General features: G+C 36.6%; 2 protein-coding genes across 2 annotated transcripts in view; both read right to left on the bottom strand.

The window, feature by feature from the left end:
• lyrm7 (LYR motif containing 7) overlaps positions 1–16,892 on the bottom strand; it is a 434,641-nt gene that overhangs the window by 30,184 nt on the left and 387,565 nt on the right. The window lies entirely within an intron of this gene.
• slc46a2 (solute carrier family 46 member 2) lies at positions 2,620–14,974 on the bottom strand. The gene is made up of 4 exons (XM_017357996.3): positions 13,926–14,974; positions 7,891–7,974; positions 4,683–4,839; positions 2,620–4,569 (listed from the first exon to the last, which is right to left on the bottom strand). Exons 1-4 carry the CDS (start codon positions 14,899–14,901, stop codon positions 4,512–4,514), a joined length of 1,275 nt encoding a protein of 424 aa, XP_017213485.1. The 5' UTR covers positions 14,902–14,974; the 3' UTR covers positions 2,620–4,511.

Here is a 16,892-nt window from a genome sequence, read left to right as displayed (position 1 = left end):
AGAGCACAAATTATGCATACCAGTCATTTTAAATGTATGTATATGGTATAATACAGTATTTCCTCCTGAAAACAATGTAGCTCCAGAATTATATTTATCATTTTGCAAGTTTATTTATTCATACCCCTGGCAAATTCTGACTTGAAGTTTTTCTTCAAATTTAAATAAAAGCTCAGAATTGTTTTGCCTTTTAAAATAATCATAATTACGTGAAATGCATGAATAGTTTTTCTTTTATAAAGGTAGACGTTTTTCAAGTTCCAAATAGAAATATTGTAATTTAAGCTTGTTGTAAAGAAAATCACAACTGTAAAGAATAACACGCTTTATGTTGTGATAAAAAACTGTATTTTTTGTAACTGTATTTATAAATCTATAAATAAATATACAACAAATATACACTTTTATTTCATGAAAAAAAGCTTTAAATAAAATTTTTATTTTAAATTTGTAACGATTTTGCCATCAATATTCACAGAATAAGACAGAAATTATTGTTTTTTTTTTTCTCAGGGTGGCGCAGTGGGTATCACGTTCGCCTCACAGCAAGGTCGCTGGTTCGAGCCTCGGCTGGGTGCATTGGCATTTCTGTAGAGTTCATTTTCTCCCTGTGTTCACGTGGGTTACATCCAGGTGCTCTGGTTTCCCCCACAGTCCAAAGACATGCGCTATAGGTGTATTGCGTATGCTAAAATTGACTGTAGTGTGTGTGTGAATGAGAATGCATGGATGTTTCCCAGTGATGGGTTACAGCTAAAAGAGCATCCGCTGCGTAAAACATATGCTGGATAAGTTGGCGGTTCATTCCGCTGTGGCGACCCCAGATTAATAAAGGGACTAAGCCGAGAAGAAAATGAATGAATGTTATTCTTAATTTATTAACTAAATTGTAAATTTGAGAATTATACATTTTCAAATTTGGATTTTTTTATCCTCTTTGTTGTTAATGACTCACCACCAGCATGCAATTATTAATTAAAAATAAATCATTATTAATAAAAAAAGAACAGATTTCTGTACATGTTTTATACATACATAGATCTCAAAATTCTGCATATTTGTGATGTAGTTTTCTTTTGAGTTACTGCAAAACTTACCGTTTAAAAGTAAGTTTCAGAAGTGGAAGCATTTTGGGTGACAAAACAACCTTTCAATAAACATTGTGTTAATAGAACATTTTTTGTGTATGAAAAATGTAAAAATATTAATCTAAAGAACCATTTTCGCCCTTGGAACTGTTATGAGTGGAAAAAACGTTGTTGTTATTAACCAGTTTGTTGTTTATTAGCCAAAATGGGAAGCGATGTATAAATTCAGGGTTATTTTATTCCTCGGTTAGTCTGTTCCCAAGGTAAGAAGCTTTTAATTTACCACAATAACTGCAGAAAACAGGCTTTGCAGTCGTGAGTAATCAGCGCTCGCCCTCTAGTGTTTCAAAACTGCAATACAACTGATATTTTCTTTTCTGTGAAAAAGTATTTTCTTTTAATAAAACCTTTCTCCTTCTCCTCAGATAGCAGGTCCTCCACAGTGACTTATCTGCTGGATAGATTCTCTTCAGGTTTGACGCCATTTTGAATTTAACGCGGCTGAAAATGAGGTAGGCGATACAGTTTTAGCACATTCATTTTTTTTTTCAACTCTCGACATTTCCTATACCAGTTTTGATATTTCAAATGACTTAAATTGCCATGTGTAAATTGGTCTTAGCTGGTCAGGCTGGAAAATGACCAGCCAAATCCAGCTAAAACCAGCTTGACCAGCCTGGTTTAAGCTGGATATAGCTGGTTTTGGCTGGACTCCCAGCTTGGCAAGGCTGGCCAAGCTGGTTTTAGCTGGTCATCTCCCAGCCTGATCAGCTAAGACCAGGCTGGAAATGGCTGGAAACCAGCCTGGAAGTGGCCAAAACCCCTCTAAAACCAGTCTGGTCGACAAGCTAAAACCAGCCAACCAGCCTAGGCTGGTTTAAGCTGGGTTTTTCAAGAGGGTTGTTAAACAACAATGCAATCCACTGAATCCTTTATTTATATTCTCGTCAAAAATTAGGGGTTGGTCTGACTCATATCGTAGTCCAGTCGTCAATTTTAAAAAGTTGTCCAATATGGAATGATGTTAGCTAAAAAAAAATTATTCTTTCTTTATGGAAAAGGCATCAAAACCACTTTTTAAATCCTGGCTTTCAGTATTCTATACCACTTTACATTTAGAGAGACTAAGACACAATCTTTCTGATAACACTGTCGGCTTCGAAGCCACCTGGAAACCCTTTTTAAAAATGATTTGTCAAATGCAGGATAACAGTTTAAAGGTATGACCCTAAGGGGCACTAAGGCAATGCACGCCTCCCACCAATGCCGATATACAGCCACATCGCACTGCTAAGAGTGTGATATTGCTCATGAATATAGGCTGTACAAATAATATCTTACAGTCTATGGTGTTTTATTTTCTTATACCTTTTACCAAAATGTTTTAATATTAGACCATGCAATAAAAATTATTAATATATAATACAAGTCATGTAAAACTTCGCAAAATCGTAGACTGTCATTACAGAACAACGATTGCTTGAGTTATATTTTCTGAATATTTAAATTGTATATAAGATACACGTATGTACAAATGATTCAATTTATTGCAAAATCTGTACATCAAGAAGTCATTTCATATGATCAGTGCAGCACAGAAATATCAGTAAATTCTTACAATAAGGTCTGGCTATCATTAGCTTGTTAATGTTAGCATTGTTATTATATCAATAAACTTACAATGACTAACAGCACCTATTCATCTTTGTTTAATAATTATGCAGCTTTCAGTGTTAGTTGGTGTTAGTCAGTTAAATAATTCAGAAAGAGCTTCAGATTTCATTACCATACTAGTGAATGCTATGTTTAATATCAATACAATTCAGAAGTATCTTTGATTGTTAGTTTATTTTTAAATAATGCGGTTATCTAGCTAACAAATGGAAGCTTAAAATAATGTGTAAACAAAATATCTAGACACCGGTGAATGACCGCCCAGCATTATTTGTCAGGTGTTCTGTTCATTACACAGACTTCAAATGATCTGTACAAATTTCACGACCACAAATGTGCAACAGAAAGTAACGTTATCTATTCCAGTAGATAACAAGATGACGTCTAGTCAACTGACTGATAAAAACAAATATTTTCAAATGTACAGTTGAAACCAGAAGTTTACATACACTGTATAAAAAGAAACATAACCATTTTAAAAATGATGTTAATGTGACTAAACCTTTTCTCTTTAATGTAAGTTATGATTATCAAATTAGCTTATGTTATGCTTAATAGCAGAATAATGAGAGAGATATGTTTTGAGAAATTGTTATGACTTTTCTTGAGTCAAGTCAAGTTTAAATACAATAAGTTTATTCTGCCTTTGAAAAAGCTCAGATGATGGTGTCAAGGTTTTGGAAGTTTCTGATTGGCTAATTGACAACATTTGAGTTAATTGGAGGCACAGCTGTAGAATAGCATTTAAGGAAAACCTCAAACACACTGCTTCCTTGTGTGACAACATGGGAAAACCAACAAGCCAGAATCAACAAAAAAGCCAGATTACAATTTGCTAAATTACACTGGGGAAAAGAATAATTTTTGGAGACATGTCCTGTGGTCTGCTGAGATTGAACTGTTTGGCCATAATGACCAGTGTTACATTTGGAGGACAAAGGGGAAAGCTTACAAGCCTAGGAACGCCATCCCAACTGTGAAGTATGGGGGCAGCAGCATCATGTTGTGGGGCTGTTTTGCTGCAGGAGGGACTGGTCCACTTCACAGCATAGATGGCATCATGAAGAAAGAACAATATGTAGAAATACTGAAGCAACATCTCAGGACATCAGCCAGGAAATTAAAACTTGGCCACAAATGGGTCTTTCAAACAGACCATGATCCTAAACATACTGCCAAATTAGTTAAAATGTGCTTTAAAGACAACAGAGTGAATGTTTTGGAGTGGCCATCACAAAGCCCTGATCTCAATCCTATAGAAAATTTGTGGGTAGAGTTGAAAAAGCTTGTGCGAGCAAGACAGCCAACAAATCTGACTCTTACACCAATTCTGTCAGGAGGAATTGGCCAAAATTCCTGCAAACAATTGGGAGAAGCTTGTGGAAGGATACCTAAAACATTTAACCAAAGTTATACAGCTTTAAAATCAAAGCTAAAAAAATACTAAGGAAGTGTATGTAAACTTTTGACTGTCTAGAAATTAATAAAAAATTCTCAAAAACAAATTCTCTAATTATTCTGGCATTTAGCAAAAGTAAATTATTTAGGTAATCCTAACGAACCTAAAATAGTAAACGTTTAGTATGATTTATCATCAGACATTTTTAAAAAAATGGTTATGTTCCTTTTTTTAGTGTATGTATACCTCTGGTTTCAACTGCATGAAACATCAGTGTAAACCTAATAATTTATTGTGCAAAGACGCATATTTTGAAGACTTGTCCACTTCTGAGAAAGTCTTCGATGCTGTCAGTTCCCTTGAATTCTCTCATATCCGTTTTGTCTTGAAGAGCGACATCCTACAATACTTGATATACAAAAACATAAAGACAAAAGGATTATTTTTTAGAATGACATGATGGTGATTATCATAATTAAAAGCTTAATAAATAAATAATAATAAATAAATGTTCAGCTTACCTAATGGGTACAATAGAAAGAACAGTGAAGATGCTGGACAGGATGAAGACGAACCCTGGGAAGGTGTCGAGTGTGGCTTGATAAATCTTAGTATAGATTGGTGTGGTGGCCAAACTCGCAAGTTTGAAGGACAATTGGAGCATGACAAAGGTAATGCCTGTGGGATGAAAGTAGCTAATCATGAAAATTGTCAATTAAAAATAATAATAATAATTATAAAGACATGCTAAATAAACAGTCCCTAATTAAAGTTTAAAAGGAGCTTGTTCAGCTTGGCATCCCATAACCAACCTCACTATTCCTTGATTATATGTGTGGGTATTAAAGGAACAGTGGGCCCAGCTCTGAAACCTGCATTTGTAATATTTATTTTTATTTATTTATTTCACAACAACTATATTATTTAAATTACATGTCATAGGTTACTCGTTCATGAAAAAGTTTGCAATTGATTTACAAAAAAGTGTGATTATGGATGCTTGGGTTGAGTTTTCATTGCATTTAGACTCTTAACCAGCAGGTGCCAGCAGACAGTGTTGTTTGAATGCTTCAAAATGGTCAATCATTTTATAAAGCAACTAACTCAGTTGACTTGAGAGTGTCAGGTTCTGTGTTTCCCTGTGTCATGTGTTCTATGTTTTCTATGCTTTTGTTTGTATTAGGTAATTCCTTTGTTCTGTTTTCCAGCCATTTATTTGTATTGATTAGTTTCACCTGTGTCTCACCCCTGTTTGTAATAAAGTTCATCATGTCCTGTGTATTTATACTGTAAGATTTGTTTCTTTTTATTTTTGGTTTTATACCCTGCTGAAAAATCCAGCTTAAACCAGCCTAGGGTGGTTGGCTGGTTTTAGCTGGTCGACCAGCCTGGTTTTAGAGGGGTTTTAGCCACTTCCAGGCTGGTTTCCAGCCATTTCCAGCCTGGTCTTTGCTGGTCAGGCTGGGAGATGACCAGCTAAAACCAGCTTCTCCAGCCAAAACCAGCTTTGTCCACCTTAAACCAGGCTGGTCAAGCTAGTTTTAGCTGGATTTGGGTGGTCATTTTCCAGCCTGACCAGTAAGACCAGACTGGAAATGGCTGCAAACCAGCTTGGAAATGGCCAAAACCCTTCTAAAACCAGCCTGGTCAACCAGCTAAAACCAGCCAAACAGCCTAGGCTAGTTTAAGCTGGATTTTTTAGCAGGGTATAGTCAATGTACTTGGTTCTTGTGTTCCTGGTTCCTATAGTTTATTAATAAACGAAAGACGTTTTTGAATATTCCTGTTTCTTGTGTGTGCAGGGCACTTGTGAGAGCTTCGAAAAGCTTAATTTAAACAGTTCAGATGCAAAAACTTCTAAGTGCTGTTTAAAATTTCTATCAGAAATGAACATTTTTCTCAGCTTACTTTGTTTATGTTAAGATATTTCACTTTAAAGACCAAGAAAAGGACTTTGAAAGTGAATGAAAGTGATATTACTGAACACACACCCAGGAACCTGATAAAAATGCTAATTTTAGAGGAAAATTGCAGACGGCATTTAGAGTTTTTTTTGCATCTAAACTCTTAATTTCTCTGATTACAACATATTGTTCTTAGTTGTGTGTTAATAAAGAAAGTACACATGGTCTCAAGCTAATTTTCTCTGTAGCTGGGGTAAAATGTGTCCTGTGCACTCTCTCTAAAGTGGTACTGTTCAGATCTAAATTGTTTTACCAAGTTATCTTCAAGGAAAGAAGTGTTTAAATCAATTGGCTAAATACTGGAGTGCCTCAGGGTTCATTATTTGGCCATTCTACTTTTCTGTTATACCAAATGTTAACCTCTTTCAAAGAAATCAACCAACCGGAAGATTATTTATATCACTGAGCATGAGGTGGGTGTTTCGAAAACATGGGGGTTGGTAAACACTGATAACATCTCCAAAACCATCAAAAAAGGGGTTAGAATGGATCAATTTACATGTGCCTTTAAAGCTACTTCTTGTTACCATAAACAAATGTGTTCGTGTGGACTCCATCTGTGAATACACTCAGATAGAGTTTCACTTCTGTGTTTTTCAGAGTTTTGTTTTCACTTCACTTTCTCAGGTCATAAACCAAGGTCCATGTTCATAAAAGATAAAACAGGCTAAAAGTAGCTCCTAAATTGTTCATTTACATGACGCTTTTGTTCAAAGCGACTTAAAAGTTTGGTTTAGGAGAAAATCTCAAAAATAAGTGTGTCAGCGCTACTGTAAATTTAGGAGCCCTAAATTATTTCATAAAGGATTTTAGCAGTAGCTTCAAGTTTGTGAAATATTTAGCCATTTGATGAAAATGGCTGTTCTGCCTTGGAAAGAAAACATTTTAAAAATATTTGACCAAAATAGTCTTTTGATAAGTTATCATCCTCATTGCAGTGGTATTCCCGTATGGTCAGAAATATGTTTTCAAAAATATTTTGTACTTTTATTTAAGCACACACAGACAAAAATATACATATTACAACCACATGTTATGAATTCTAATTTGGTAATTATTTAAAAGCATTTAAATATACATTTGTAATTTTTTTTATTAAAGAAAATACATTAATGTGTAACACAGGAAGAACATTTTAATTTTATGCCTAAATCATTAAAACCAATAAACATAGTTTTTACAATGCAATTCTTTACTTTGCCTACATGTTCAACTTTTTATTTGAATATGACATCATTTTTTGTTTTAAAACCTCTATTTGAATATGGAAAAATAATATCGGGTTCTACATTTTTGCCAATTACATTTTCATTAAATAATCCCTCACAGAGACTCTATCCCTCCCCTCTTTATCAGCCATCACTGTATGCATACTTTTAGGTCAAACTATTTAGGAGAGGTCTTAGTGACAAGGTTTTGTGAACAGATCAACACGATCTCACGGCAATTCGTTACTTTATCATTTAGTGGCTAATTCGTACAATCTAGTTCGTACATTTTAGTACAATTTGCTCATCCCCCAATGACAGTTGGGTTTAGGGGTGGGGTTAGGTGCCACGTCTCCTTTTTAAAATCGTACAATTTCGTACGACTGAACTCGTACGAATTTGTACGAATTAGCCACTAAACTGGCAAAACGTAAAATACTTACGTTTTCTTGTGAGATCAGGCTGGAACGGATATATGAACAAACATGCAAATTACAAAAATTGAAGTCTTAGCTTCTTTTTCAGGAAAGTTTAGTGGTCAATAAATAGCAACCTACCGTATGATGTTCCCTTGACTTGTTTGGACAGCAGCGAGCGAATGGTGGGCATTGGAATCAGAGCAAACAGAGTGACGGAGCGAGCTAAAAAATAAAGACAAGACAAAAACCTCAGATCACTGTATTAAGTGAAGCTTCGAGAGGAGCCAGTCATATGATTGATTGCAGCTGGTCCCCCATCAGTAATCATTAGCTAGCCAATCAGATCATTCCAAACTCAACATAAATATCCTGCCTAAAGCTGTGGTCACACTGGACTTTCCTCCCCATAGACTTCCATTAATACACACGTGAATGTGTCAGATCGGAAAAGCAAGTTCGTGCAACATGTTTTGGAGATCGCTGCATCGGAAAGTTCAAGCTTGGTGAACTCTGACCTGTGAAAATCGCATCACATGACTGCGTGAGACCAATCGAGGATAAAAACATGACCTATCTGGACGGAAATGTAAAAAATGGACCAATTGCTTGCTTTATTAAACGTCTAATCATCTTGTTCAATCCTTTTCGCAGCGCTGTACAACAGAATTTCGCAAGCTCAAACTCTAGTGTGACCGCAGCTTTACTTTAGTCCCTATCTTAATTTTGGAAGACCCCTCCCCATCTACCCCTTCTCCCTCCTCTTTTCTAGTTAAATCTAGGATTGGGCAACACGGTGGCTCAGTGGCTAGCACTGCTGCCTCACAGCAAGGAGGTTGCTGGCACAAGTCCTAGCTGGGCCATTCGGCATTTCTGTGCAGAGTTTACATGTTCTCCCCATGTTGGCGTGGGTTTCCCCTCCGGATTCCTCCCACAGTCCAAAGACATGAGACATAAGTGAACTAACAGTAACAGTAACAAGCACTTTATTACTGAGCTTCTCTACGTGAGTATGTGTAACCCCATCGGTTCTACGCCACCCAACCCGATCTGAGCTGGGATCGAACCGGCAACCTTTCGCATGCTCTACCAAGGAGGCTAAAGACCATGGCCTCTAGCGTCTGTCGCTAGAGCACCTTTAGAGGTCAGAGGAGTGAGGTTTTCCAGCACAGCACACGCTAGCTTGCCTCCGTTACACTCACCCCCCTCAACCTCACTCCTATCCGGGTCACGGCACCAATGTAACCCCACCAGTTCTACGCTACCCAACCCGCTCCGAGCTGGGATCGAACCGGCAACCTTCCACATGGGAGTCAGTTGCTCTACCAAGGAGGCTAAAGACCATGGCCTCTAGCTAGCTAGCTACCCACTAGCTGGCCTCCGTTACATATGCACTGGTGTGGATGGCGGTCTATTCCTATGTGGCTGTTATTGTTAATGAAGGAATAGGCTGAACAAATTGGGGGAGTCTTTGAAAACTACCTGATCTTGTATCACCTTACATGCTTATTGACTAGGTGGGAACCTTGGGCTCATCTATCTCTGAGCTCAGAGCTGCAGATGTGAATGAATGGCGAAAGAAAGTAGTTCCTCATACAAAGGGATATTTAGACTCTGTGTTTGATTTTCTTTTTTATATACACGATTATGCGATTATGCAGTCAAACGGTTGTGTAAACGCAATATCTCACGAGTAGCAGTGCGATATGGCTGTATATCATCACTGGTGGGACACTACGGCACTTGGCCTGCTACCTCGAGCCAACACCATACCTGTCAACCCTCCCACTTTTCCCGGGATTCTCCCGTATTTTACAGTTCTATCATGCTATCATCCTGTTAAAGTATTTTTTCAGTATTTCTCCTGTATTTTCAGTCTTTCTCTGAAGGGTGGCAATAAATAATAAGAATAAAAAAATAAATAATAATAAGCCGATCCTCCCTATACGCAACTCATACCACCAAACCACCAGGAGTCGACCCTTGCTCTTAAATGTGAGTCTGTTCTGTGCTTTCGTTTTATTTAGGCATTAAAAAGCACTTAAAAATAAAATAAATAAATAAATAAATATATATATATATATATATATATATATATATATATATATATATATATATATATATATATATATATATATATATATATATATATTTATGTAAAATTGGCGGGATTCCCTTTCTTTTTCATTACATGTACCATCGTATGCAATCTTCAAAACAGTCATATAGCGGTGCGTGACTGTCAGCTGATAAATAGATGATGTTTCCCAAACGGATTCTGTACACGCAATTTGAATTGGCGCAAAAATATAGGGGGATATCCCTTATTATGGTGGGCATATCCCTTATTTTCACATCCCAGTGTTGACAAATGACCAACACACGCCTCCAACCCCTGCTGATAAACAGCCATATCGCACTGCTACTCATGTGATATTGTTCATATATAGGGAGGATAGCAGCAAACAGGTTACAGTAAACATAGCTGCGGTAACATAGATGTTACCCTATCATTATTCATACTGGAGTAATATATAATATTGTGTAAAATGTACACATCATCGAACTGCTGTCGATATGTAAAAATTATTTGTGCTTTTACTTTCGCTTTCAGATGTGGTTTCATGTCTACCAGATTCACTGCTCTCAGTTTAGAATTAGAGCAGTAATTTTCAATACTAAACAAAGCGAACACCCTGTCGAACACCATGTAGCATTGATTACTCTCCTAAACCTACAGTGAACGCAGTGATCTCAGCCTCTTCCTTCAAATGTGGATGAAAGAGCATGATGTAAATAAAGCCGACCACAAAGGAAAAGTAACAAACCGTCTCCTTCCTGTTTGGAGTCAGCGGTGTTGTCACAGATCTGAGAAGTGAGTTTATTGTTTATTTTAACATCCTGGTTCTGTGGTTTCTATATTCTAGCCCTAAAAATGAACAAAAGCTTGCACATTTTATGTTGAATGAATTGCAGTGTTTGGGGTCCCCCAATACATTTTCATTGCGGTCTGCTATTTGCAATAGATTTCTCCATTTGCATGTGTTTTGAGTATTTGCTTGAGAGTATGTTGTCTGTTTGATGAAAATCCTTTCTCAGTTAGCGTATTTTTATTTGCATGTGCTTTCTGAACTTACAGTCCATTCATTTCCTTTTATTTATCAGGGGTCACCACAGTGCACCCTCAGAAATAAAGGTACATGAGCTATTACTGGGGTGGTGCCTTTTCGAAAGGTACAAATTTGTAACTAAATGGTTTACATTAATACCCCAAGGGTACATATCAGTACCTAAAAAGTACAAAAGTGTTCCTCTTAAAATGTTTAGGTACTAATATATACTTTTGAGGTACCAAAATGGACCCTTCAGGTACACATGTGTATCTTTTGAAAAGGTACCACCCCAGTGACAGCTAATGTACCTTTATTTCTGAGAGTGTGCAATGAACCGCCAACTATTCCTGCATATGTTTTACACAGCGGATGCCCTTCCAGTTGCAACCCAGTACTGGGAAACACCCATACACTCTCTCATTCACACACACCAGTTCTCCTAAAGTGCATGTCTTTGGACTGCGGGGAACCAGAACACCCAGAGAAAACCCACAGACAGGGAGAACATGTAAACACACCACAGAAATGGACTCAAACCAGCCTCCTTATTGCTGTAAGCTTTGCTGCCTCGGCCAAATTGTACATTTTTAAAATAACTTCATTGAAATAGTACAATATTTTGTACGGCCTGTATGGGAATGCACACTTACAAATTCAGCCACAATGCATACATTAAAAGCTCAGGTCAATTAAAGGCTAAAATAGCACTAAAATTTTACCCAAATGCAAAGCCTAATATGTATACATACATATTTAACCATAGATGGATAGCTACATTTTTTATTTAATAAGAAGGTAAAACAAACTCTGGATAATTAAATATTAACCCTGCCCTGGCTCGAGACGCACAGGCTGTAGCCCTACCCTTGTCCAACAGGCTAGCTTATCTAATTTTTTGGCATGAGTTTGACCCGAAGCCCGTCTTTTTTTCGGCCAAACAGCTACTGTTACAGCCATAAAAATTGACCAGATTTGTATATTTTTAAATTATTTATTAAATAGGAAAGTATTGGGAGCAGAGAGAGGGGAAGGGACAGCAAAGGACCTCGAGCTGGGAATCGAACTTGGGTCGCCAAGAGCACCATGGTGCTATATGTTGGCGCACTTAACCACTAGGCTATTGGCGACAGATTCGTATTTAATGGAAAGTTTTTGTTTTGTTTCATTAGAATAATTTAGAGAAATGTTTGGATTTATTATTATTATTATTATTATTATTATTATTATTATTATTTAGTTTTTTAAATGTAAATTTTAGTTTTTTAAGTGACATCGATACCCAAGCGGTATGTTGTCCACAGTGAGTTAACCCAGTGGCATCTGCAGCCATAAGACCTCTTATGAATAAAGGGACTAAGCTGAAGGAAAATGAATGCACTCCAGGGTGGGACTATTTTGATCAAAAAGTATAGTAAAAAGGGTATTGTTGGGAATATCATTGCTATTTAAAGGTGCAGGAGGTAATCTGTCTAAATGCTTTCAGTTAGTATAATATCTTTGAAACACAATCCTTTCCTGTCGTCCAAAGCCACGGTTCACTGAAAAAAATAATTTATGTGTTGAATTTAAACAAATTACATTTAGTAATGCTCAACTTAATTTGCTTGTTTAAATTCAGCCCAAATAAACAGTTTACAACAACATAACTTAAATCCAAGCAACCATCTTTGGATTATTTTTTTTCAGTGATAAACTCAAACAAGACTGTAACAGAAACTGAAAGGAAAGCAGAACAAAGAGAACACAAAACAGGGAAGAGATGTGACAATATAGCCTAAACTATACTGTGTAAATAAACACAGGTAGGCTATATATAGTGACTACAATATCTCTATTTCTCTCTATGTCTCTATTTAATGTAATTTGAAGCACTTTTGCTAATTTGTTAATCTAAACACTGCATTAAATAAAAAAAATATATAAATAAAATGTTTTGCATTTTATTTTTTTGTTTATTCAGTCATAAATGCTTTATATATTTTTTATTAACATGAAATAATGTTAAAACAATAAATTATATTTAGCACTATGATTTCAGAAAAAAGTTAATATACAGCTGAAGTCAGAATTATTCGCCTTCCTTTAATTTTTCTTTCTTTTTTAAATATTTCCCAAATGATGTTTAACAGAGCAAGGAATTTTTCACAGTATGTCTGATAATATTTTTTCTTCTGGAGAAAGTCTTATTTGTATTATTTCAGCTAGAATGAAAGCTGTTTAATTTTTTTAAAAATCATTTTAAGATCAATATTATTAGCCCCTTTAAGCTATATTTTTTTCTACAGAACAAAACATCGTTATACAGTAACTTGCCTAATTACCCCAACCTGCCTAGTTAACCTAATTAACCTAGTTAAGCCTTTAAATGTCACTTTAAGCTGTATAGAAGTGTCTTGAAGAATATTTAGTCAAATATTATTTACTTTCATCTTGGCAAAGATAAAATAAATCAGTTATTAGAGACGAGTTATTAAAACTATTATGTTTAGAAATGTGTTGAAAAAATCTCTTTATTAAACCGAAATTGGGGGGAAAATAATTCAGGGGGGCTAATAATTCTTACTTAAACTCTACACTAAAAAATCCACACAACTGATTTGTGTTGAAACAACATGAAGGAATTAAGTTATCTTATAATTTTTTTATAGAATTTAAGTTAATTGAACGCAAAACAATTAAGTTTTCCTCCTAAAACCTCAAAAATTGTTTTTATTTTTTAGCTCATTTTAAATAAGTAGTTTGAACTAACAGCAGACATATTTTTGGAGTGTATGCTCTCTGGTCTGTTTTGGACACAAGTACGCTTGCAAAAGGGTTAATTAAGCATAATTCATTCATTCATTCTTTTTTTTGTCGGCTTAGTCCCTTTATTAATCTGGGGTCGCCACCGCGGAATGAACCGCCAACTGATTCCAGCAAGTTTTTACGCAGCGGATGCCCTTCCAGCCGCAACCCATCTCTGGGAAGTAATTAAGCATCAAGTAAAACTAAATAAAATATTTGTTTAAATTATTTTATTTATTAATTTAATTTATATTTAATTATTTAATTTTAATTACTTACCCAAAAAGTACATTGGAGTTGTGGTCACAAATGCCATGAAGTAGATCCCAGTCGCGAAAGACACCATGCCTACCATGATCATGCTCTCGTCCCTTAGAGACAATCTCGTGAACATCTTCACCCCCAAAAAGCTAGTGATAAAGAGGAGGGACCCCGCCGCGTTCCCGTACCCCACCAGCGTCGCGCCCCAGTTCAGCGGCTCTTTGAGCACGTACGCCGCCAGCATCTCCATCCCTCCGGCCACTGCGATATCGTACAGAATCCCACTGACGAACAGCAAAGCGATGTTGATTTTATCCCGGGCCTCGTGGTTGATGATGCCAAAACTTTCCCGGCGCTCCAGCCGATCTCCAAGCACCGCCGGAGGACCCACGCGCAGGAAAGTCGCCGCGTAAAGCAGGCATAAAAGATACAGGACCACACTAGAACCGGATAAAATGACCCCTTGCTTGAGATTAACTGTATAGAGGGCGAATAAGTGACCAGAAGCCAAACTCCCGATGAAGCCGGCGATTCCGTACACCAGCTCGGTCATCATGATGCTCACGGAGCGCTCCTCCTCCCCAGAGCTGACAGACACCAGCGCCATCACACCGGCCCAGTAGGACGCGAATCCCCCGCACAGTCCGTGGATCACCGGCACCGCGTACAGCACCTGGAGAGGCCAATCAAAAGCGACATCCAACAGCAGCAACCCTCTGGACAGAAAGTAGCCGACCAGTGGAACGACTATCGGCACTTTCCTGTAACCCCTGTCTCCGACTTTAGCCAGGAGGATCGCGGGCAGAAACGGCATGAACTTGGCAATCATATTATAGGTCATGTTGAAGTTGGTGATGGCTTTCTGCTGGCCGTCTGAGTCCGTGGCGTTTGCGCATCGCTCTTTGACGACCATTTGGAGAGCGGTGTCAAAAAACGAGCTGGCCACCTGGGCGCTGAAGACCAGAGGAGCGATGTATTTTCGACAGGTAACCATGATCGATGTGGACTTATTAAAGGCAAACAGAACGGAGTCGACTGTTTACTGTGCCCATACGCGTCATTCTGCTATGGGGAAGTTGCGGGCTGAAATACTTTCAGTGGTTCGTCATGTTTCAGCGGTCAAGGATACACAAACAAACGACACTGCTGCTGATTAAGTTAAAAGGACGCACACAGATTTGTTGACTGAATGTCAGCAGATTAAATTGGCTAGCGTATATGCGTTTTTTTAAAATGTAGAAACTTTTATAAAATTATATACTGTAAATCGAAATCCCCGAAGTGACGCAACCTGCTTGCCTGGTTTAGGAACTAGTCAAACAGGATCTTAAGAAAAAGCAGTGATCTAATTTCACGTCATGATGATGCTCTGTCGTAAAGAGATCTTAAAGTCTTTTGTAAAGACATGATTCACATGAAAATATTAATTTATTTTGACCTACATGAATTATTATTATTATAATAATAATTATTATTATTTTAGTCATTAATAGCCTTATTTCCATGATTTTTAATTCACCCAATTGATTCTAAATCAAATCTTTTATTTTAGTTTATTTTAATTTAGCTATTTAATCAGATTACACTTTCTAAAAATTATTCATTGTTTAATGTATAATTGTTTTCTAATGAATACAAATTTATAGCCTACAAATGTTATACAGTATACACATTTGTGTTTCTTTAAATATGTTCATTCATTCATTCATTCATTCATTCATTCATTCATTCATTCATTCATTCATTTTCTTTTTGGCTTAGCCCTTTGTTTGGTTTTTAAAAAGGTTTAATCTGGATAAAATTGATCCGGATTTAGTATTTTTTTATTGCAATCCGTGATCATGTAATCCAGCTTACTGTTTGAGCCAGTTTTTCAAAGCAACATCGCATTGGATCAATCTGATCCATATAAGAACTTTTCAGGATCACTAAATCTTGATGCAGTGCTCAAACAGCTGGGAAATCACAATGTAGAACTAAAGAGCAACACGTAGATTAACCAGTGTGGGGTAAATATAAGTTTATTTTTATTTAAAATGAAAACACACATTTAAAAAAAACAAGAAAAACCCCACCCCATCCTCCTCCAGCAGTCGGCTCATCTGAGACCTACAACACAAACACTGCACATTGAGGGTATTCATAACAGGCTTCAAACATAGATGTATTTAATTAAATAAAAGACAAAGTTAAAAACTCCACAGTAATTTCAGACTTCCTCATCTGATGTGGAGAGATCAGCTTGTCTGATAGAGGTCAAGTTGGTTTCATATATTCAGACATTCTCATAGAAATTCTAAATAGGGAAATTATATTAGCAGCAAATGACTATCAAAGTACAACATTGTTCACGGTGAATTAGATTGTGTTAATGTTGTTTAGAAGTCATATTTGCATGCTAATTCCGATCGAATATTCAAGGTAAAATGGTAAACAATATAAAGACTGCTAAATGAATGAATGTGCAAATATAAAGCCAACTTTACCTTTATGCTTGTCTGAGGCGGATCTCAAGTCTGGTGGTTTGCTCAGTGTCAGTTGTTCCTCTGCCAGACGAAGCTTTCAATCTCTTTTTGTAATTGTTGAAAAATCAGCCATTCTTTGCATTTTTTGGTGATTCTGTAATCATTGCATGCATCACTAATAAATATTCTAAAAACAAAAATATTTTCCATTGTGATGAATGTATATATCAATTAGTGACAGAATAAAATGTATGGTTTTTGGTCAATTTTGACAGCTGTTTGGGGGATTATTTTATGAGGCCAAACTCTTTCTACTTTGCTGTTGGCCTATACTGAAAGGCTGAATACGTTAAAGCCTACCTAATCACTATAGCCTGACAGATAAATAAATACAATTAAAACCTTATGAATAAAAAGAATATCTTGTAAGATAGATACTGCATGATCCAAATATAGTAGGGGAGACCAGGTATAATGGGTATTGAAACACAGGGAGAGTTGTAACACTACCAATTCCACA

The sequence above is a fragment of the Danio rerio genome, chromosome 10, assembly GCF_049306965.1.
Source record: "Danio rerio strain Tuebingen ecotype United States chromosome 10, GRCz12tu, whole genome shotgun sequence".
NCBI lineage: Eukaryota > Metazoa > Chordata > Actinopteri > Cypriniformes > Danionidae > Danio > Danio rerio.
Note: the sequence above shows the minus strand (reverse complement) of the source record. Positions and strands in the feature narration are given on the sequence as shown.